The following is a 23,900-nucleotide window of genomic DNA, read 5'->3' as shown; positions in this document are numbered from 1 at the left end:
TATGCTTAGCATTTATGAGCAAACGCCTGAATAATGGAAATGAGGAGGAAAAACCAGCTCATTGAAAATGTTAAAATACTGAGTTCAGGAATCGTTGTTGTTGTTGTTTTGTTTGTTTGTTTTTTAAAGATTTTATTTATTTATTTGACAGACAGAGATCACAAGTAGGCAGAGAGGCAGGTGGGGGTGGGGACAAGGTTCCTTGCCAAACAGAGAGCCTGATGCAGGGCTCAGTCCCAGGACTCTGAGATCATGACCTGAGCTGAAGGTAGAAGCTTAACCCACTGAGCCACCCAGATGCCCCCACAGGAATCAGGGTTTTAATACCACACAGGTAATGGGAAGCCATTGGAAATTTTCTCCTGGGACTGCAAGCATTGATTGAATGTGCCAGATGGTGTGATGGAGAGAATATAATATACCTGGGGACCTGCTCTCAAAGAGCTACTACAGAAGCTCCAAAGGTCCTTTAGGAAGATTGATTTCACAGGAAATCATAGAATGGGTAGAATTGAGAGAAACTGAAGACGCAAATCCAAGGATACTTCTACCACCACCATCCTGACATGATGTGATAAAGACCAGAACTAGGGTGCTGGCAAGAGGAAGGGGGAAGTAAGGGGAGAATATCTGGTTTTCTTTTCTTTTCTTTAAAGATTTTGTTTGTTTATTTGAGAGAGAGTACACACATGTGAGCAGGGGGAGGACAGAGGGAGAGAGGATCTCAAGCAGCCTCTGTGCTGAGTGTGGCCCCACTGTAGATCTTGATCTCATCTCCCTAAGATCATGACCTGAGCCGAAAGCAAGAGTTGTCCACTCAACCAACTGAGCCACCCAGGTGTCTCAATACTTGGCTTATTATGAAGTCATCAGTAAATAACTTGATATAGAGAATGAAGGAGATGGAAGGGACAGAGTTAAATCCCGTAGTTTGCTACCCCCGATTTTGTTAGCTCCTGTGTAAGCAAATGTCTTCCAATCATGTTTCCCTCATCTGAGTTTATTACTCTGTGCTGTGCTGAGTCTATTAAGGCATCTTTGATGGGGTCACAATCCTCCTCTGTTACAACTAAGCATCCAATGAGTTAGTTGCCTAGGGTTTGGGGTGATGACTGGGAACAGTAGATGTAGTTTTACAATCAACAGTGAATTTTTAAAGTTAATTGTGAAATTTTGCCTGGGGGGAGGCAGATCCACACTGAATTATCCCTTCAAAAAAAATCTGGAAAGGTGTGCCATGCAAATGACTTCTGCTGTACTGTGAAGTTATGTCCAACTCTGTACAGTTAAATATTACTAATGCAAATTTTACTGCTACATTTGCAAGAAGGGAGGACAGACCTATTGTTCATTGAGAAATTGCATGTGAAAAAATACAGAGATCCAAGGATCAGCAATTATGCTTTCAGCACTATATGTAAAGCAGTAAGGTGGTTGACCTTTGTAAAGTAAATCCTTCATTACGAAGTGCTCAGTATCATTCTTTACAGTTTCCATGAGTTCAGAAATAAAACTTTCTCTCTCAGCTTGATATTGACATCTTCATATTTGGAAAGTTATTTAGTTAAACTTCAAGTTAAAATACTTTCTCAATGTGTTTTTTTCTTACTAAAAGTCATTTTCTAAAGAGACAATCTGTACCTTACTACAAGTTATTTGCATTACCAACTAATTTATAAGGTTATGCAAAGCTGATTTCATACTTGGACTCTTTGAAATAGCGTATTTTCCCCCCTGGCAAACTCATCTCAGATAATCAAGAAATGTAGTTGTCTTTATGTCAATTTTTAAGAAAGAATTTGAATGGCATTCTAAGCTAGTAGTATTTATTCTATCTGTGGCTAAATACTACATGTGTTTAACTCAACCTGAGATTAAACGTCAAAGGAGTTTTGATGCTCTTTATCATTTTTCATCTGCTTTCAGTTTAACATATCTTTCTGAACAAAGCCATGTTTGTAAAGGATATTAAGTTTTGTTTGGCCACCTTCTCAACTGCAAGCGTACTCAATGGACCTTAATGCAAGGTTATGCTCCCTGGACTGATTGATATATAAACAGAAGACAGATGGTGTAGAGATGACTCTGATGATAATTCATTTTTCAGCTAGTCATGAAGATATTTTGATTACAGTGTGTTTAAGTAATTATAACACAGTCTGCAATGTTAGTCTTGCTGAGAAGGGAGCACATGGAAAACAAGTTACGTGTTATCCATGCCTAACAAAGGGTGCACTGTGGTGTAATGATTTTAATTCCTAATGCTAGATTAGGACTGGAAGAGTTTAAAATATGTCATACAGTAAGGTAAGTCAATTAAACATAGACCAAATAAAAAATGTAACTTCACATTTAGAGGCATAAATATTTGTTTTGGAAAGTATATAGATGTTACTATATGAAAGAAACCAGTATTTTGACATTTAGGTAACAGTCTGTGTACAGCTAATTAAAAAATTACATGACTTGATTTTAAGTTTATGTGAATCGTAATTATCATGGAGCTTGCTTTCTGTGTCATGAAATTAAAACTGAAATCAGAGAGCTGACAGTTCAGTAGCACTTTCTGTTCCTGCTGTTGTTAGAGTTTTTTTGTTTTGTTTTATTTTGTTTTGTTTTAAGTTGGCTCCACACCCAGCATGGAACCCAACATGGGGCCTGAACTCAGACCCTGAGATCAGGAACTGAGCTGAAACCAAGAGTCAGCCACTTAACTGACAGAGACACCCAGGCTCACCTGCTGTTGTTGAAGTTTTTAAAGAAAATCTAAGGGGCACTGAGGTGACACTGAGATGGCTAAGCATCTGCCTTTGGCTCAGATCATGATCTCCAGGTCCTGGGATGGAGCCCCGTGTTGGGCTCCCAGCCCAGCCAGGAGTCTGCTACTCATGCTTTCTCTCTGTATCTTTCTGTCTCAAATGAATAAATAAAATCTTTTAAGAAGGTCTAAAGTCAAAATGTCAAAAGGAGAATAATTAGAATTGTATGGCTAGATAGGCCATTTAAGTTTTCATTTCTACGTACTAATTACAGTTTTTACTTCTTTTTTGGTCTCACAACAGGATAATTGATCGCTTAGATGGAGTTCGTTTGTTGTGGTCTCTGCTGAAAAATCCTCACCCAGATGTGAAGGCCAGTGCAGCTTGGGCCCTCTGTCCCTGCATCCAAAATGCTAAGGTAAGAACAGACTATAAATCAATCCCTTCTAGAATCTCTAATACTATATTGAATAATGTCACCACAAGTCACTACTTGCTTTTGACTTACTTTTGGTCTGACCTACATGGTAGAAAAGAGTGTTGAATGTTTGTGCCAAAATAATTTTTGAGCAATTCCTTTTCCTGGTTAGTTTTTATTTATTTTTTATTTTTTAAAAATATTTTATTTATTTATTTGACAGAGAGAGATCACAAGTAGACAGAGAGGTAGGCAGAGAGAGAGAAAGAGGGAAGCAGGCTCCCCGCCGAGCAGAGAGCCCGATCGAGCGGGACTCGATCCCAGGACCCTGAGATCATGACCTGAGCCGAAGGCAGCGACCTAACCCACTGAGCCACCCAGGCGTCCCCTGGTTAGTTTTTAAATGCCAAATGAAACTGGGCTCAGGTGGCAGTGCTTAACAAGTTGTACCTGGCTGGTGCAACTGAAACAGGCATGCCGGTCAAGAGGAAGAGAAGTTGACTGTTCTTATCTCTTGGCTGATCAGAAAATTGTATTTACCTGCTACTTTAAGAAGCATAAAATTGCTTCTATCTTATTTATATAGCCTGAAATTTGACAGTGAAAGATAACTAAGTTCTTTGTTACCTTGAAAAAGGAAAATAATTTCATGAATCCCACTTTTCTTTATCAGTAAAGACTAGATATAAAATCCATAAATAAAATTTTTACATGACAAAAAAGAGATTGAACTGGAAGAATTTTAGCTCTTCATTTGTAAATTTTATTATTTTCTGTAAAGATCTCTTTTCAACCTCTTTCTATTTTCTTTAAAATTTTTTTCTGTTGATTTAGAAATTGCCTTTTCAGATCCTTGTTGCTAGAGATATTTTTCTCTGTTGAATATTTTTATCTAAAAGGATTTTACTCCTATAATCAATTTAACATGACTCTAAATATCATCCTAAGTATTTGTGACTGAAATAATCTTTTGTAAAAAGTGAATTGTTATGTGTACTAATAATAGAGGAGACCTATTACAAACTAGTCAATAGAACAATATTTTTATAATAGCAAAATAAATATAAAATATAACATAACAATATTTTATAATGTAAAAATAAAAACACTTCAAATGTCAACCTACAGGAAGATGGACAACAGGATGATTCTATGGTCAAATAATATCATAAAATGCACATCTCTCTCTCCCCCTTCACACCTCCACACCAATAAATGAATCAATAATATACAATAAATTTAATAGAAGAGACTAATAGTAGGTCTGACTAATTATCTCAAAGATAAAGTCTAGTAAATAACTGAGAATGCAAAGTAAAAGTAAAAAAAAAAAACAGGACAAGAAAATACATGAAAGGAAAGAGAGCAATTGAAAGGAAGAAAAATAGTTTTAAAAAAAAATGTGGAAAGTTTCTGTAAATTAAAGAGTTGAAGAAAGATCCTAGTCTTCAGATTGAGAAGATCTACTTAGTGTCAAGCACGAAAAACAAAGAAAGTTATCTATACCTTGATATAAATTCAAATTTGACATTTCCAGAAAATTAAAGGAAAGGAAAAAGTTACATAAGAACTATGATCATACCGGTATTAGATTTAACATCATTCACAATAAATTGTAAAAGAAAATGGAACAAATCCTTTACTGTCTTCAGAGGAAAGTATTTTTATCCTGGAATTCTATATCCTATAAAAACTAGCATTCAAATGAGTGTGGAGTAAGGACAGAATAAAGACATTTTTCTTTCAGAAATGTCAAGACTCAGGAAGCTTATTCCCCATAAAACTTTTCTGGAAAAAAAAATTTAGACTATTTTCCACCAAAACAAAAGATTTAAAAAAGAGAATAACATTTGTTGTAGAAACAGTAAGAAGCAAATAACTCACTGGAATTAATAGTTAAATATAAATTTGTGTTGCTAATATGGCTCTCAAATTTTATAAAATTTTTAAGAAAGAATTTTAAAGTAATGGCATAAAATCAAAATAAAGCAGATAGTATTATCACAATAACAATCTGAATCTAAACTGCCAGATGAGTCCAAAAATGTATTAGTGTAAAGTATTGGGTAAATACATACTAAAGTTCTTTTCTTTTCCTCGAGAAGGATGTTATAGAAACTGGTTCATTCTCAATCATCGTGAAAATTTAAATTTAAATACAGAACTTAATTTTGTTTCATCAGTGAGATACTATTTTGTGTATAGAGAACATTTCTACACAATGCTGTTATTATATGTAAATTATGTCCTTTATTCTTATGGATTTTAACTACAAATATGCCTATTTACCTATTACTACCTGTTATAATACATTCTGTAAGAGACATTCCAATACTGTCATTTTCATTATCCCTGCCCAGGATTTCTATCCTGAATATCTGACAATGCCAGCAACTTAAACTGAACCACACTCAAACTAAACACAACCCAATATGTGTTGTTTAGCCCTTGGCCCCAAGGCCTCCACTGGTCCAAGTCTCCATACAGGGACATGATATCTGCTTGCTCACTACTTTTACCAAGAACTACACTCCTCTACTCTATGCATTATCATTTAGGTAACACAAACATTTGAACAATTTTAAAACGAGAAATGATGTGAGCAGATTAATTAGTTAGAAGATATGAGCGGGTGATTAATTAGGCTTGTGCAGTGGCCAGGTGTAAATAATTAGAATCTGACCTAACACAGCAGCAGTGTGGGCAAAGAGGAAGAATCAGTATAAGAAATAATTGCAGGGGGGCAGGGTGGTTCAACTGGTTAAGCTTTGGCTCTTGATTTCAGCTCAGGTCATGATCTCCGGGTTGGGAGATCAACCACACTGGGCATGGAGCCTGCTGGAGATATTCTCTCTCTCTCTCTCTCTCTCTCTCTCTCTTTCTCTCTCCCCTTCTGCCCTTTCCCCACTCTGTTTCTCTAAAAATAAAAAGGAAAGAAAAAAAGAAATGCTCTTGTAAAGTAGATTCAGATATCGGTGAGTGATTGGTTGTTGGCTGTGAGAAGGAGGTCAAGAGAGAGTTTGAAATTTTGTTTTTGTTGTATTTTAACTTTGACAACTAAGAAATAATAACTTTACAAAACATGAGTAGAACATGATGTCAGGCAAAGATGGTGGACTTGTTTTCATCCAGGTAGAGATATCCAGTCATTTGAGTATACGAACCTGGGTATCTGGAAGGAACTCAGGACAAGAGATGGCTATGTGAGAATTATCAGCATGTCAGAAGTAGCTGAAGTCTGAAGAATAAAGGACAGGCAGAGGGTGGGGAGTGAGGAGAGAAGGGCAAAGAGAAGTCATAGAAGACTAAAGAGTGGTAAGAGAGATAGCTATCACGGAGGGTGACAAGAAAGCCAAGAAAGGAAACAAATTCAAGAATGGGGGGGGGAGAGTAATATTCAAAAATATGATTTGCCCCGGAGGTCATCTACCTTTGAAAATTGAAACAAGTACATTAAATATGAGAAACGGGGTCATCGTTCATAGACATTTTAATTGAGAAGAAAGGATTTAAGTCAGATGGCAGTGGGGTGAGAAATTAATTAAGGGCAGAAATAGATATAAAGGAAGTTAGTAGTTCTTACCAGAAGTTCTTACCAGAAGTTAGTAGTTCTTACCAGAAGTTCGTAGTTCTTACCAGAAAGTTAGAAGTTCTTACCAGAAATAGATATAAAGAAGGTTAGTAGTTCTTACCAGAAGTTCTTACCAGCTGTTAAAAGGAGACTGTATGAAGTCCAGAAGATACCTCAGGTTTAAGGGAATGATTAATATGGGAAAGGTATGAGAGAGAGGGAGAGGGTATTTGTGTAGCAGATATAGGAAGGGAGGGAGGAAAGAGAAGGAGGGAGGGATGAAGGAAGGAAGAGCTCTAAATATTCCTTAATTTTACAAGTACATTGCTCTGAGTAGTGTAAAAAAACTTGTGGAGTGCCAACCAAAAGGACAGTTCTAGAATGCATAATTCCTACGAGTAAGTCCACTGAGAGCAAACCAGGAGAACTCCGATAAATACTGAAAAGGGCAATGTGTTATTTCATTCAGGTGACATATACATAAACAACCTCCAGTCTGTCTGTCTGTCCTCACTGAATTTAAAAGTTAGAAATTTGTCAAAAAGATCTGGATTAATATCTTTATCTAAATTTTAAAAATTTAAGTCAGACTTTTCCTAGGTGACAGTAAGTATAATTTGGATGATTATTTCAATGAGGACTGGTATTTCTGATTAGGTAATATAGAAGACATATTCATAAATTGAATTAACTAAATATTCAAAGTAAACATTTTGATGACCTATATGTCAGAAAATATATCTTCTAGGACTGAATTTATGGTGAACACTTTTAGATGTCAATTTGCAATAGAGAGATACATATCTTTTCAAAAGTACATTGGGATATGTGAGAAAAAAAATTTTTTTTGAAGACTTTATTTACAAGAGAGAGTTTGAGTGAGAGAGAGTACAAGCAGGTAGCAGCAGGCAGAGGGAGAGGGAGAAGCAGACTCCCCACTGAGCAGGGAGCCTGATATGGGGTTCCATCCCAGGGTCTTGGGACCTCAGCCAGAGGCAGATGCTTAACCAACTGAGCCCCCCAGGTACCCCTGTGAGCAAAAATTTTGAAGATTGTTTGTCTCATATATCAGGTATGGCCTGTGAAATGAGACAGAAGGAAATTTAGAACATCTTTCCTCAAGAAAATAGCCTGATTTGCAAGGCTCTTTTGTCTTTTTGAAAAATCCTATTTTCTAGGATCAGGGTAAATGAATATTATATTGGTCTCTCTCCTTGCATCTTTATAGAACAAAACTCATCTTCCCAAGGTAGAAGGATATCTCAGGGGTAGAGTATAGAAAAGGTCATGTTCTCAGAAAGGCAAAAGGAAGAATGCACATTTATAATATTGAAAAACAGCATCTCATTATGTATACATGTCCCAATTTATGATTTAAGATAGCTCTATCTAATAGAACTTTCTGTGATGATGGAAATGTGCTCTTCAGAATGGCAACCATTAGCCCCCTGTGGCTACTGAGCACTTGAAATGTAACTAGTATGACTAAGGAACTGAATTTTTAATTATATTAAGCTTTAACTTAATTAAATTATTCAAATTAACTTTAACGAACTTAAATAGCCACATGTAGCTAGTGGCTGTTGTTTTAGAAGGCCCAAATCTAAGATACACAAATAATGGAGGGTTGTTTTCTTTAGGGCAACCCCTACAAAGAGCTGTAAACCTCAAGATTTACATGGTTACATATGGTTACATGTTCACTATGTAAAATTTAAAAAGTAAATAAAAACAAGGAGCTTTATGAGTTTATTCTCATAATTTAAAAATGTTTTATAATTAAAAGCAAGGGGAAAAAAATACCCGTAATTTCAGTACTTGGGGCTAACCATCATTAAGAGTTAGACAGGGATTTTTTCCTTAACAATGAATTGTGAACATCTCTCTTATTCTCTGCATATGTCTTTCCATATCCCTGTCTAGTTTCCTTGGCTCTATAGTATTTTGTTGTATGTCCATATCATAATGTTTTATGCAATCAGATTTCCAGTGTTAAGGAAGAATGAGGTTAGTGAAACAAAAATTTTAACTTAAGCTTTTCTAAAATATTCTTTTCACATAGAGAGAGAAAATTAAGTTACCTCTGATCCACTGGTAAATCACAGTTTCCCAGGGTTTAATCCATGGTTTCCATTAAATAGTTAAAAAGTATGGCCCCACAAAAAAGAAGATACCACAAAAAGAACAACAGGCCGATATCTCTCATGAGAATAGATACAAAAATATACAACAAAATACTAACAAACCAAATCCAACAATGTATTTTTAAAAATCATACACCATGATCTAGTGGGATTTATTCCTAGGATGCAAGGGTCGCTAATATTCACAAAATAATCAATGTGATATGTCACATAAATAAGAGAAAGGATAAAAATCATATCATTTTAAAAGATGTTTTTTCACATTCAACAAAGTACAACATCCATTCATGATATAAGTTCTCTGCAAAGCAGGTCTAGAGGGAACATATTTCAACATAATAAAGGCCTTAAATTAAAAGCCCACAGCCAACATCATGCTTATTGGTGAAACACTAAGCACTCTTCCACTAAGGTCAGGAACAAGACAAGGATGTCTTTTATTCAACATGGTACTGGAAGTCTTAGCCACAGCAGTTAGACAATATAAAGAAATAAAAGGCATTCAAATTTTAAGACATACAAATGGCTATCAGACACATGAAAAAATGCTCATCATCATTAGCCCTCAGGGAGATTCAAATTAAAACCACATTGAGATATCACCTTACACCAGTTAGAATGGCCAAAATTAACAAAACAGGAAACAACATGTGTTGGAGAGGATGTGGAGAAAGGGGAACCCTCTTCCACTGTTGGTGGGAATGCAAGTTGGTGCAGCCTCTTTGGAGAACAGTGTGGAGATTCCTCAAGAAATTAAAAATAGAGCGGGACGCCTGGGTGGCTCAGTTGGTTAAGCAGCTGCCTTCGGCTCGGGTCATGATCCCAGCGTCCTGGGATCGAGTCCCACATCGGGCTCCTTGCTCGGCAGGGAGCCTGCTTCTCCCTCTGCCTCTGCCTGCTTCTCTGTCTGCCTGTGCTCGCTCTCTCTCCCTCTCTCTCTGACAAATAAATAAATAAAATCTTTAAAAAAAAAAAAAAAGAAATTAAAAATAGAGCTTCCCTACGACCCTGCAATTGCACTCCTGGCTATTTACCCCAAAGATACAGATGTCGTGAAAAGGAGGGCCATCTGTACCCCAATGTTTATAGCAGCAATGGCCACAGTCGCCAAACTATGGAAAGAACCAAGATGCCCTTCAACGGATGAATGGATAAGGAAGATGTGGTCCATATACACTATGGAGTATTATGCCTCCATCAGAAAGGATGAATACCCAACTTTTGTAGCAACATGGACGGGACTGGAAGAGATTATGCTGAGTGAAATAAGTCAAGCAGAGAGAGTCAATTATCATATGGTTTCACTTATTTGTGGAGCATAACAAATAGCATGGAGGACAAGGGGCGTTAGAGAGGAGTAGGGAATTTGGGTAAATTGGAAGGGGAGGTGAATCATGAGAGACTATGGACTCTGAAAAACAGTCTGAGGGGTTTGAAGTGGCGGGGGGGTGGGAGGTTGGGGTACCAGGTGGTGGGTATTATAGAGGGCACAGCTTGCATGGAGCACTGGGTGTGGTGAAAAAATAATGAATACTGTTTTTCTGAAAATAAATAAATTGGAAAAAAAAAAGGGAAAAAAAAAAAGAAAGAAGCAAAACTCTATTTGCAGATGATATGATACTATATAGAAGACCCTAAAGATTCCACAAAAAAAAATTACTAGAACTGATAAATGAATTCAGTAAAGTCACAGTATATAAAATGAATGTACAGAAATCTGTTGTATTCCTATATACCAGTGATGAAGCAGCAGAAAACAAACCCATTCACAATTGTACCAAAAATAATAAAATATTTAGGAATAAACTCAATCAAAGAAGTGGAAGACCTGTTCTCTGAAAACTATAAAATAAAAATAATGCCCGAGTAGAATATGTTGTAGTTATTAATAATTAGCAAGTGGACTGGATTTATACTTCTCAATCACTTACATTTGAGTTTTTTGCTTGGAAGAATTTTGTGACAATACATGAATAGAATAAAATTAAAAGTTAAGATCAATGTAATATAATTAATATAATATTAAAAGTTAGTGATTTCACTTAATCTCCAGCATATCAAATAACTTCATTAAGTCAACAATATTATTTAGCATTGTTCACCAAACCCTATGTAGGTACACATAACATTTTGTATGCCTTTTTAAAATCATCTTAACATGAATGCATAGCATTAAGCAATTAAGTTTAAACAATTGAGCCTTTCTAGAGTGTTCTTTCACATACAGGGAGAAAGTAAAGTTACCTCTGACCTAATGGTAGAAATTCAAACGAGTAGGTCAGGGAGTGTTTTATAATTGACATCGTGTCATAAGTTAAAGGGCACTGTTTTCCATAGTGGTATGTAAAATAATTGTACATTTTATAATCAACGGCCTTTGGGGTTAGCTGAAATAATATGGATAAAGATACTTGTCAATGCCTGTATGGGAGGTTATGTGTACTTGGAACTCTTGGAGTGTCATGTGTCTTATTTTATAACACCATCCAAAACTTATCCCACTCAATTATATTCAATTTAGCATTTTCAAGTAGCAGTTTGGATACGCAGTTGTTTTTAGGTGAATTAAAGTTGTTTTCTTTTTTTTTTAATTTTAATTTTTTTTAAGATTTTATTTATTTATTTGACAGAGAGAGATCACAAGTAGGCAGAGAGGCAGGCAGAGAGAGAGAGAGAGAGAGAGGAGGAAGCAGGCTCCCTGCTGAGCAGAGAGCCCGATGCGGGACTCGATCCCAGGACCCTGAGATCATGACCTGAGCCGAAGGCAGCGGCCTAACCCACTGAGCCACCCAGTCGTCTAATGAGATTGTTAAGTTCTGAAGGAGAATAGAGGCAGGACACATTTTTATTAATATGCTGGGCATCCAGCTTGCAGTAAAATAAAGGAACCAGAAGAGATCTTGCCAGATATTTTGGTCCATTCTTCCCTCCTCCTCCCCACCCCTCCCCTTTACGGTAAGTTAATGACTCAACTTTCAAGGAAAGATTGCCTTTTATTTTTAAGAAAGGATTTCTACATTTTTTTTCACAGAAGATATTTTGCAAGTCATTTAGGCTGATTAACTTTTATAAATGTTAGGATTTGGCACCATTCTGATATAAAGAACCTCCTTTCTGGATTAACAGCACTGACAGAAATGCAGCAGAAATCAGCCATTGTCAGTTTGGCTAAGAGCACCACAAATGGGAAGAGAGCACAAGCCAAGCCTTCAGACAAATTATGGCTATTTCGGGGTCCCTGCCACGTCTGTCAGGCATCATGAAACCTAAGCACACTAGGTTTGAGTCCATGTGGAATGGATATGGTGAAATGTCAACTGTTCAAAACAGATGTTACCCATATTTTTATATATTTTAACAGCAAGTGTATTAGAACACATTTTCAGATCTATCTGTTAAGAAAATGAGACGTGAAAATCAGTTCTAGTGAATGTATTGCATCTTTTCTCACAAAGGAATATTTAAAGTTACTGATCAGGGAATGAGAGCGAATTGTGGGATCATTGAGACAAAGATTCATAATGTAATTTTGCATTGCTGCTGCCTTATGGTTGTTAGATACATAAAGCAAATGGAATGTGAGATCTTCATGGTAAGGAGTTTGGACACTTTCACCACTAGACCAGTGTCTTAATTTGAAAGCATAAAATTTTTCTTCATTTTTCAGAAGGTTAGTATAAAATAGTTTCTGATAGCTTCCCAATGGTAAAGAAAATGTGCTGGGTGAAAAAGGTACGTTTGGTAAGCTTAATAATTATTTGCCCATTCTTTATATGACTGGGAAATCAGAATGTGAAATATGAATCAGTTTTATGGTCATATATAAAACTTGAAACACTAAGACAGAAAATAAGCATCTCGTGCCAGAAAATTACCTAGTGTTCTTCAATCTATCGAGAACTGAGGAATAGAAGGCTGAACTAAAGTGAACTAACCACAAAAAATTCACTGCATATTTTTCTAAATCATTTTATTTAACCATGTACCATTTTAAGGGGAGTTTTTTGTGTCAGGCTTGGGGAAAGTTTGTTGCTGGTTGTTGTTTTTTTTGTTTTGTTTTGTTTTCCAATTAAGCTTGCTACAAAGGATAGAGAGCCTAATGACCTCTACAGTAATGTAAATTTCATGAGTCGCAAGTATGGTTGCAGACAATTAAGTACTTTGTGAAAAGTGTGAAAGATTTGTAAATGGAAGTGAAAAGCTGTTCCTTTCAAGCTGAATGATCAAACACATTTTTGGGGAAAAACTGGTTGAACAGGTGTTCAGTATTACGAACTTGTGATGTAAAGAATGCAACAGCTGAGTCTGGCAAAAATCCATGCATTAAATTCTTTGTTCTTAAGAAGCAAAACTCTGCTGCAGAAAGTCAGCTCAAATTTGTGCTCTGTGAACAATAAGGTATTGAAAAATATAGAAACTCATATGAAGAATGTATAATTGATACATCACTTCTAATTACTTTCTTGTCTTCTACCGACGTTTGTAAGAATCATTTTCTTTCTTAAAATATCATTGCATTTTATGTTGTTTGTTTGCCTTTTTTTAAGGCAAATTATATTAAAATGTTATAACCACCACTTACAAATTAAATAGAAAACGGGTATTCTCATTTTAGAATAAATACCCTGCATGTATAGTAAGCCAGTTGTAGAATTAAGAAGAAAACTCAATCTGTCTTCAAATCAGTAATATATCCATGAGATCATTTGACTTTGTAACTTTCCTAAACTTAATTTTGCTACTTGTTTAGAAAATAATGTCTGTTTCTGAATTTTGATCTTGGAGGAAAATAATTGCTAGTAATTTCAAAACCAGTGGCCTAAGGATCTCCTCCAAGCAGAGCAGCTAATCAGAGCCATTTGAGAATGATTCCCCAAAAGAGAAGAGAAAAAGATAATTTCTGTGAGATTGGAATACATGCTTAGGTAATTTTAACCAGGAATGTTGAGTCGTGAGTGTGGTTGAGGCCAGCTTCCTAACTCCAGGTGTGACAGAACACAGCTGATCAAACAGGACAGAAATCTGACATCACTCTTTGTTTAACTTCAGCCGTCCAATGACCCATGCCCAATCAGGAAGCCAAAGAGAAGCTGGAGAAGGCATGTGTAGGCGTATAGTTTCATACTTAAGAATACTGCCATAAACACAGTTTGTGAGCTTTGATTTGATCAGGTTTGGGCCCTAGAACGTAGAGCTGTCCAACAATGTGCCAAACAGGCTACACTGTTTTGTTTTGTTTTGTTTTGTTTTTTTAAATTTAAAATCTCTTTAAAAGTTATCTGTGTTTGTGTTCTGCCTGCCTCGTTGGGGTCTGCTATCATTTTTAAGTCACCAAATCATTCAAAATATACTTATCTGGCCCCCAGTTCTTAAAATCCTAAAAGATTAAAGTGAACCGTATTACAAATATCTTTTCTGTATGCCAAATTTTCAAGTGAGGACATGAAGGACCAAAACAATAGTGAGGGTGTTAAACAGCTTATTTTCAGACTACAGCTGGAAGAACCACCATCTAAAGTCAAATCTGTTGCTTACACCTGGATTCTACTCTTGCTCTACTATTGCTCTCTCATTCCATGTGCTTCTCAGACCCTATTCCAAAAAGGGATGCAATGCAGGTTGCTAGTCCCGGAAGGGATGGAACTGACAGAGGTATTAATACAACAAATGGAAAGTTACAACCAAAGCTATAACCTTTTTCTTTTTTTTTTAAGATTTTATTTATTTTTTATTTGACAGATAGAGATCACAAGTAGTCAGAGAGGCAGGCAGAGAGAGAGGGAGGAGGAAGCAGGCTCCCTGCTGAGCAGAGAGCCCAATGCGGGGCTCGATCCCAGGACCCTGGGATCATGACCTGAGCCGAAGGCAGAGGCTTTAACCCACTGAGCCACCCAGGCGCCCCCCCTTTTTTTTAATTTAAATTTTAATTAACATACAGGGCAATATGGGTTTCTGGAGTAGAATTCAGTGATTCATCACTTACATACACACCCAGTGCTCATCAAGAGTGCCCTCCTTATGCCCATCACCCATCTAGCCCATCCCCCAGCCCTGTCAATTTGTTCTCTATCATTAAGACTCTCTTGGGGCTTGTTTCCCTCTCTCTTTTTTCTCCCCATCCCCCTATGTTCATCTATTTTCTTTCTTAAATTCCACATATAAGTGAGATCATATGGTATTTGTCTTTCTCTGACTGACTTATTTCACTTAGCATAATACACTCTAGCTCTATCCACATCATTGTAAATGGCAAGATTTCATTCTCTTTGATGGCTGAATAATATTCCATCCTCTATCCATTCATCAGTCAATGGACATTTGGTCTCTCTCTGTAGTTTGGCTATTGTTGATAATGCTGAGGTATAGCCTATTCTAAACAGGCATGTACAAAATCCTGCCAACAGTTAGCTATTTGTGAAACCATTTAACCATCTTATTTTGAAAGTATAGTTATTAACTATGAAATTAAATTAATTCATTAAATTATTTTATTAAATATTATTAAATTATTAATTAAATTAATGATCTCATCCATTAAATTGATCATATCATTATGTCCACTTCAGCCAGAAACTCCCAGGATCACGTTGTACTTTGTTGCCATCAGATATTGTACCATCTCAAAATTCACTGACTCAGACATCTGAGACCCAAGTTTCTAGTCACAAGTTTAAATCCCTCCATTTCTCTAGACACACATCATCATATAAGAAGTAGCCACAGGGGCACCTGGGTGGCACAGTGGGTTAAGCCTCTGCCTTCAGCTTGGGTCGTGATTTCGGGGTCCTGGGATCGAGTCCCGCATCGGGCTCTCTGCTCTGCAGGGAGACTGCTTCCTCCTCTCTCTCTCTCAGCTTTCCTCTCTGCCTACCTGTGATCTCTCTCTGTCAAATAAATAAAATCTTTAAAAAAGAAGTAGCCATAGGCAGTAGTTAGTATAATGTTTTCCTGCCTCCTTTCATGAATGTGGAAGCCCTTGTGTACCCCTATTTTTAAGAAGTGAAATAGATTTGAGTTCCGTGCCCAGAGTACTTATATTATCCTGCTTCTAGAACTGAACTCAACATGCTCATAACTTTAGCTTCACTGTCCTTTCGATTCTTTTCTCCTAGAATTTTTATCGTTCAGGTCTTTTAACAGGTCCTTATATCAGGTCCTTTACCCATTCTGAGTTAATTTTTTTTTTAATATGGTAAAAGGTTAAGGTCCAGCTTTATTCTTTTTGCATGTAGATATCCAATTTTCACAATACTATTTGTTGAAAAACTGTTCTTTCCCCCATTGAGTGGTCTTGACAACCTTGTCAAAAACCATTTGACAAAATAAATACCCAAGGATTTGTATCTGGGTCTCTATTTTATTCTCTTGGTCTGTTTATATGTCAGTACCTCACTCCTTTAATTATCATAGCTTTGTAGTAAGTTTTGAAATCAGGACATCTGAGGAGTCCAACTTTGTCTTTGTTTTTCAAGATTGTATTGGCAGTTCAGGGTCCCTTAAAATTCCATATAAATTTTAGGATGAATCTATTTATGCAAAAGAATGGGCTTTTGGTAGCGCTTGCATTGAATCTATAGATCACTGTGGGTGGTATTGACATCTAAACAGTATTACATCTTCCAATATATGAACATGGATATCTTTTCATTTATTTGTATCTAATTTCTTTAGCAATGTTTTACAGTTTTCAGTGTACAAATCTTTGGCTAAAAGTTCATTCCTGAGTATTTATTCTTTTAGGTGCTATTGTAATTGGCACTGTTTTCTTAATTTCCATTTCATATTGTTCATTATTAGTATATAAAAACAACTGATTAAAAAAAACAACTGATTTTTACATATTGATTTTGTTGAATGTTGCTGAATTCAATTATTCTACTAGTTTATTGTAGAATTTAGGGCTTTCTACATAGAGGATCATGTCTTTTGTGAACAGAGATAATTTTTTTCTTCCTTTCCAATTTGGATTTTAAAATTTCTTTTTCTTGGGGTGCCTGTGTGGCAAGTTGCTTAAAAGTCCAACTCTTGGTTTTGGCTCAGGTCTCGATCTCAGGATTGTGAGATCAAGCCCCTTGTGGGGCTCAGCATGGAGTTTGAGATTTTCTCCCTTTCCCTCTGCTTCCCCCATTTGAACACACACTCTTGTGTTCTCTCTCTCTCTCTCTCTCTCTCTCTCAAGTAAATATTTTTTAAAAATAAAATTTCTTTTTCTTTTCTAATTGGACTTAGGTAGTCCAATTGGCTGGGACTTCCAGTATTATTTCAAATAGAAGTGGTGAAAACAGGCATACTTGTGTTGCTCCTGATCTTGGAAGAAAAATTTTCAGTCGTTCATTATTGATTATGATATGAGCTATGAGTTTTTTCTGTGTGGCTTTCATTATGTTGAAATAGTTTCCTTCTAGTCTGGGTTTGTTGATTTTTAAAAAAAAATCATATAAGGGTGGGACACCTGGGTGGCTCAGTCAGTTAAGCATCTGCCTCCAGCTCAGGTCACGCATGATCCCAGGGTCCTTGGACTGAGTCCCACTTTGGGCTCCCTGCTCAGCAGGGAGCTTGCTTCTCCCTCTGCCAGCCACTCCCCCTGCTTGTATTCTCTCACTCTCTCTCTCTGACAAGTAAAATAAATAAAATATTCATATTCCTTCATCATTTGATTATGATGTATCTAGGTATGTATATCTGAGTTTATCCTACTTGAAATTCATTAAGATACATAAATATATAGGTTAAAGTTTTACATCGAATTTGAGAAGTGTTTGTCATTATTTCTTCAAATATTCTTTCTGCCCTTTCTCTCTCTCCTCTTTTTCCAAAACTTTCATATGTGTAGGATGGTATGCTTGCTGGTGTCTCAGATCTCTGAGGATGTGTTCATTTTTCTTCATTCATTTCTTTTGTTTCCTCAGATTGGATAATCTGGCCCACCTGCAATTCACTGAGTGTCTTCTGCATGCTCAAATCTGCTGTTGGTCCCCTGAAGTGAATTTTCCATTTCAATTATTATACTTTTCAACTCCAGAATTTCTAACAATTCTTTTTTTATATGTAATTTCAATCTCTTTATTTATTTTTATTTATTTTTTTATTTTCAGCATAACAGTATTCATTATTTTTGCACCACACCCAGTGCTCCATGCAATATGTGCCATCTCCAATACCCACCACCTGGTTCCCCCAACCTCCCACCCCCCGCCGCTTCAAACCCCCCAGATTGTTTTTCAGAGTCCACAGTCTCTCATGATTCACCTCCCCTTCCAATTTCCCCCAACTCCCTTCTCCTCTCTAACTCCCCATGTCCTCTATGCTATTTGTTATGCTCAAAAAAATAAGTGAAACCATATGATAATTGACTCTCCCTGCTTAACTTATTTCACTCAGCATAATCTCTTCCTGTCCCGTCCATGTTGCTACAAAAGTTGGGTATTCATCCTTTCTGATGGAGGCATAATACTCCATAGTGTATATGGACCACATCTTCCTTATCCATTCGTCCGTTGAAGGGCATCTTGGTTCTTTCCATGGTTTGGCGACTGTGGCCATTGCTGCTATAAACATTGGGGTACAGATGGCCCTTCTTTTCACTACATCAATCTCTTTATTAATATTCCCTACTTCCCAGGATATGGTCTCAAACTTCAATTGTTTAGGTATGTTTTCCTTTGGTTCCTGGAATGTATTTTTAATAGCTTATTTAAAGTCTTTATTTATTAAGTCCAAGCTGGTACAGACTTCCTTAGGGTCCAATTTTATTGACTGTTTTCTTTCCTTGGTTATATTTTGTGGTATATGTTCCTCTTTCTTTGTTGTCTCATAACTTCTTTGGGAAAGAAACTTAGTATTTTAAATAATATAATATAATATAGAATCTCTGAACTCTGATGTCCCCAGCTTAGAGGTATATGTTTGCTGTTTGTTGCTGTTTTTGCTGTTGTTTGTTTGTTAGTGATTTTCCTGGACTAATTCTATAATCTCTTGTCATTGTGGCCACTGAGATTTCTGCTCAGTTACCTCATTGGTCAGCTAATGAGTTGACAGAGATTTTCTTAAATTCCCTGCACCATTAGGTTTCTCATCCTTTGGTGAGTTGTTCTGTGTGTGTTTTATGGCACACATCAAACACTCCAATAATTTACAGCTTTACCCTTCATTTCTGCTTGTGTAGAGCCTCAAGGTCAGCTGGGGGTGAGCATTTAGGGCTATCTCAGTTCTTTTCTGCCCATGCCCATAGCCCTGCACTTATTTATGGTATTTCAGATCCCTACAAATAGGTTGGAATTTTTCAAAATCCTCTGTGGATATCCTATTTTTAAGATTTTCCTTTTAACTATGTTTTAGCCAACCTCTTATTTGTCCCAACTAATATTACCATCTCAAACAACTTTTATGTTAAACAATCGTCACTGATCTTTTTAATGACATGCCCTGAGAATAAGACTTTCCTTAGTGAGTGAGACCTGAAGTAAAGACGAGCCTTAGGAGCTTTTCTTAGAAGTTGTCTTTCAAGGCAAATTGCAACCATTCTGTTGGAATGGGGGTTTGGGGGAGGAGCTCCAAACCCATTCTTACCCTCCTATGGCTGCTAGGCTGAAGGTTTTCCCAGAAGCATGGTTTCAAGGCTACTGCTAACCTGGAGTGAGAGAGGTGAGAATAGGGAAAGTTTTTAAATGCCAGAAACTCACTGTTCTTACTGAGATTCAGCCATTTTTCTTGCATAAACACGATGAGTTATAAGCTTTTCGTTAAATTCTAGAGTTCTGAAAAATTACCTTTGCTGATTTTTGCTTGTGTTCTAATTCTTGTTAGAGAAGATTCCAGAAGTGTCCTCTCTCTTCTAGTTTTAAACTAAATGTGGGCACTTGAGATCACCACCAATGCTCTGACCCTGTAAGTAATAACAACACAATCTGATTTGTGCACATCAATTATTCTCTATTCTAGATACACCTTACCTTCAAGAGTTTTAAAAAATATATTCTTATGTAAGAGCCCCATCCCCATTCTATATATATTCTATATATTGAAATTGAGGTCTAGGCATTCATACTGCTAAAAAAAAAAAGAAACCTCTCCAGGTGGGGCGCCTAGGTAAGTCAGTCAGTTAAGCGTCTGACTCTTGAGTTCATCTCAGGTCATGATCACAAAATCCTAGGACGGGGCTCTGTCCTCAGTAGGGAATCTGCTTGAGATTCTCTCTCTCCCTCTCCCTCTCCCCAATGCCCCACCCCACATGTGCACCCTCTTTCTTTTGCTCTCTGTCTCTAAAATAAATACATAAATCTTTTAAAAAATTACTCCACGTGATTATAATGTGAAACTAAATTATTTATTTTGAATCCTACAACATAAAATAATATCTTAATATTTCTGAGGGTCCTAATTTGCCAAATGAATGAATGCATGAATGAAAGTGGTTTTAATGATATAAATAAACATAGATTTATTATCTAATAATAATCAAGAATGTACTGTAAAACCCAACTCATTGTTTGGGTTTTAAACAGGACTGAACATGTACTAAATGTGTTGCTGAGCTATGTATATTGAATATATTCATAAGGGTAAATGACTTGTGAAATCAAATAAATTCCAAGTGGTTATTCCTTAATTTGATATTTTGTTATGCAAACTATCAAAATATTAGAAAATATAACAGTAGGAATAGCCATTATAATATGCCAAGCACCTTGTTATATGTTTTATATGTATCCTTTTAACAACCCTCAAGAGAGAAATAATATTAGCTCCATTTCAGAGATGATAAAAGAGAAGCTTAGCAAAGTTACATAGCTTGCTCAAAGTCTTATAGCTAATAATGATGAAACTGGAATGTGCCCCCAGGTATTCTCACCATATGACTTAAACTTTTAAACCAGTGGTTTTCAAACTTTGGTATATATTGGGGCCACCTAGAGCTATGTATGGATGCTGGATCCCCACCACGATAATTTTGATTTAATTGGTATGAGGTCCAACCTGAGCTTAGAGAAAGTTAAAAATTTCCTTTGGAATCCTAATGTACAACACAGTGTGAGAACTACTGCCTCAAAAACTATATTTTATATCTCCCTAAGGAATTTTTTAAAATGTAAGAATGCTTAACTAGTAGATAAACTAGTTACCTCAAAATAGCCAGGTGGCTTGCTTAGTTTCTCTAAGTTTTACATAGAAATTTTCTTTTATAGGGGCGCCTAGTGGCTCAGTGGGTTAAAAGCCTCTGCCTTCGGCTCAGGTCATGATCCCAGGGTCCTGGGATCGAGCCCCGCATCGGGCTCTCTGCTCAGCAGGGAGCCTGCTTCCTCCTTTCTCTCTGCCTGCCTCTCTGCCTACTTGTGAGCTCTCTCTCTGTCAAATAAATAAATAAAATCTTTAAAAATAAAAAAAAGAAATTTTCTTTTACAAAGTGAAATTTACATCTAAAATCTTATCTATTTTATATGAAAATTGTTCAATCCAATTTATGCAATAAAAGGAAGTTGAAAATCCCATAAATGCAGGATGTGGGAGTACTGGCTGCATAATAATTCACTTAGAAAAGATATAGGTATTTGGACTGACTTCAAAGCTTAATGTGAACAAATAGGGTAATGTAATTCCTGCAATAGTGCATGTGGTTGGCCACACTAGCAGAAGTAATGTGTCTAATTCATGAAAGATAAGAATTCCAATGTGCTCTGCTCTAGTCAGACCACATCTGGAATTGTGTTAAACTCTGGGTGTGTTTTAAGAGAAACTTTGATAACAGAGAGGGGAGACCTAAGAAAATCATTTCACATGAAAATTGGTTAAAAATACACATCACAGAAGATGAGGGAGACAAGATATCTGGCTTCAAATATTAGAACATGCGTGAAAATGAGGATTGGTTATAGTTAGTATGTTATATTTTAGGTTCATTATGAGTTAAATGGATTGTTATTTGTCAAACTGAGATATTAACCATATATTTACAGAAAAAATGTGATGTAATAGACCCAACAAGTAAACTTTTAGAAAACAGGCTCTCCATAAATGGAAGACTATTGGGTCTTTTAGAGTACAGTATTTCATATAGTTAGACTTTTTTTCTGTCAATATTATGGTCTCAAGTGTTGTTCTTAGGCTGGTCCACACAATTTGCTCTTTGGAGGCATCTGACTGGATCTTGACCTGAAACTGCTTTACTCATTTTAATCTGTGTGTTATTGAGTACAAGTGGGAAAAAGTTCCCAATATATTTAAAATTTAAAAATTAAGTAAGGGGAGGAGCAAGATGGCAGAGGAGTAGGAGACCTAAATTTTGTCTAGTCCCAGGAATTTAGCTAGAGACCTAAATTTTGTCAGTCCCAGGAATTTAGCTAGAGTTATCAAACCATTCTGGACACCTACAAACTCAACAGGAGATCAAAGAAAAGAAGAGCAGCAATTCTATGAACAGAAAAGCAACCACTTTCTGGAACATAGGACATGTGGAGAAGTGAATCAGGGGTGACATTTGGGAAGACAGACCATGGTGTGGGGGGAGCCTCTGTCAGCAAGCTACCAGCAAGTGACAGAGCAGCGGAGCACAAAATTGGAACTTGTAGAAGTCTGCTTCATGGATGGATGTTGCTCTAGTGGCCAAGTGTGAGAATGAGAACTGCAAAACGTCAGTACTATGGGAATACAGCACACAAAATTCATGTTTCCCCCATGATTCTTTAGTCTTTCAAAATTAATTCTTTTAATTTTTAATTTTTTAATTAAATTAATTTTTAAATAATTTTTAATTTTTAATTTTTCTAATTTTTTCTTGAATTTTTCTTTCCTATTTTAGCCAACATCTTATAAATTCCTTTCCTAAAATCTTTTTTAGTTTTCATTTTTACAGTCATATTCTATCCCTCCATTGTATTTAACCTTATATATATAGATATATATATAGATAGATATAGATACACACACACACACACACACACACATATCTATCTTTCTTTCTTTCTTTCTCTCAAAATTTTGGAATACAGTTTTTTCTAACAGACCAAAATATCCTAAATCTAGTGAATGACTTTTTCTAGACTCCTGCCAGATCACATTCTCCCTTTCTTTTTTCTTTCTTTATTTTATCAACCAATTTACCAATTCCTTCTTTAAAATACTTTTAAATTTTCATCATTACAGTCATATTCCATCCCTTTGTCATATTTATCCTTATTTTTGTATATTTATATAAGTTTTTCTTTCAGTTTTTGGGAGGCAGTTTCTTCTAAAAGACCAAAATACACCCAAACTCTAGTGTGTGGCTCTGTTATCTTCGCCATCCTGATCATCTTTCTTCCTTTCTTTTTTTCCTTTCTCCCACAACCACCCTCCCCAGTTTCAGGTCTTTTCTGATTTGTGTAGTGTATTTTTTTCTGGGGTCATTGTTACCCTTTTAGTATTTTGTTCTCTAATTCTTCTATTCTTTTCTGGACAAAATAACAAAATGGAGGAACCCACCTAAAGAAAAAGAACAAGAGGCAGTACTGACTGCCAGGGACCTAATTAATATGGATATTAATAAAATGTCAGAACTAGAGTTCAGAATGATGATTATAAAGATATTGCTGGGTGTGAAAAAAAGCAAGGAAGAAACTAAAGAATCCCTTTCTGGAGTAATAAAAGAACTAAAATACAACCAAGTCAAAATGATAAAAGCTATTAATGAGGTGCAATAAAAAATGGAGGCTCTGACTGTTAGGATAAATGAGACAGAAGACAGAATTTGTGATACAGAAGACCAAATGATGGAGAATAAAGAAGTTAAGAAAAAGAGAAATAAACAACTACTAGATTATGAGGGGGAGAATTCGAGACATAAGTGACACCATAAGACAAAGCAGTATTGGAATAATTGGGAACCCAGAAGAAAAAGAAGGGGGGGGGCAGAAGGTATATTGAAGCAAATTATACCAGAGAACTTCCCTAATTTGGGGAAGGAAATAGGCATAAAAATCCAGGAGGCACAGAGAATCCCCCTCAATATCAATAAAAATATGGCAACCACAACA

At 36.2% G+C, this 23,900-nt stretch overlaps 1 protein-coding gene across 2 annotated transcripts in view; it reads left to right on the top strand.

Annotated features, from left to right (window-relative positions):
• ODAD2 (outer dynein arm docking complex subunit 2) overlaps positions 1–23,900 on the top strand; it is a 183,632-nt gene that overhangs the window by 90,410 nt on the left and 69,322 nt on the right. For both annotated transcript variants that reach the window (XM_044227950.1, XM_044227949.1), the window contains exon 17: positions 3,063–3,177. In XM_044227950.1, the coding sequence (XP_044083885.1) occupies positions 3,063–3,177 (115 nt within the window). The remainder of the gene's footprint in view (positions 1–3,062; positions 3,178–23,900) is intronic.

Source organism: Neovison vison, chromosome 12, assembly GCF_020171115.1.
Source record: "Neovison vison isolate M4711 chromosome 12, ASM_NN_V1, whole genome shotgun sequence".
NCBI lineage: Eukaryota > Metazoa > Chordata > Mammalia > Carnivora > Mustelidae > Neogale > Neogale vison.
The sequence above is the reverse complement of the archived record's forward strand: the minus strand, read 5'-3'. Positions and strand labels throughout refer to the sequence as shown.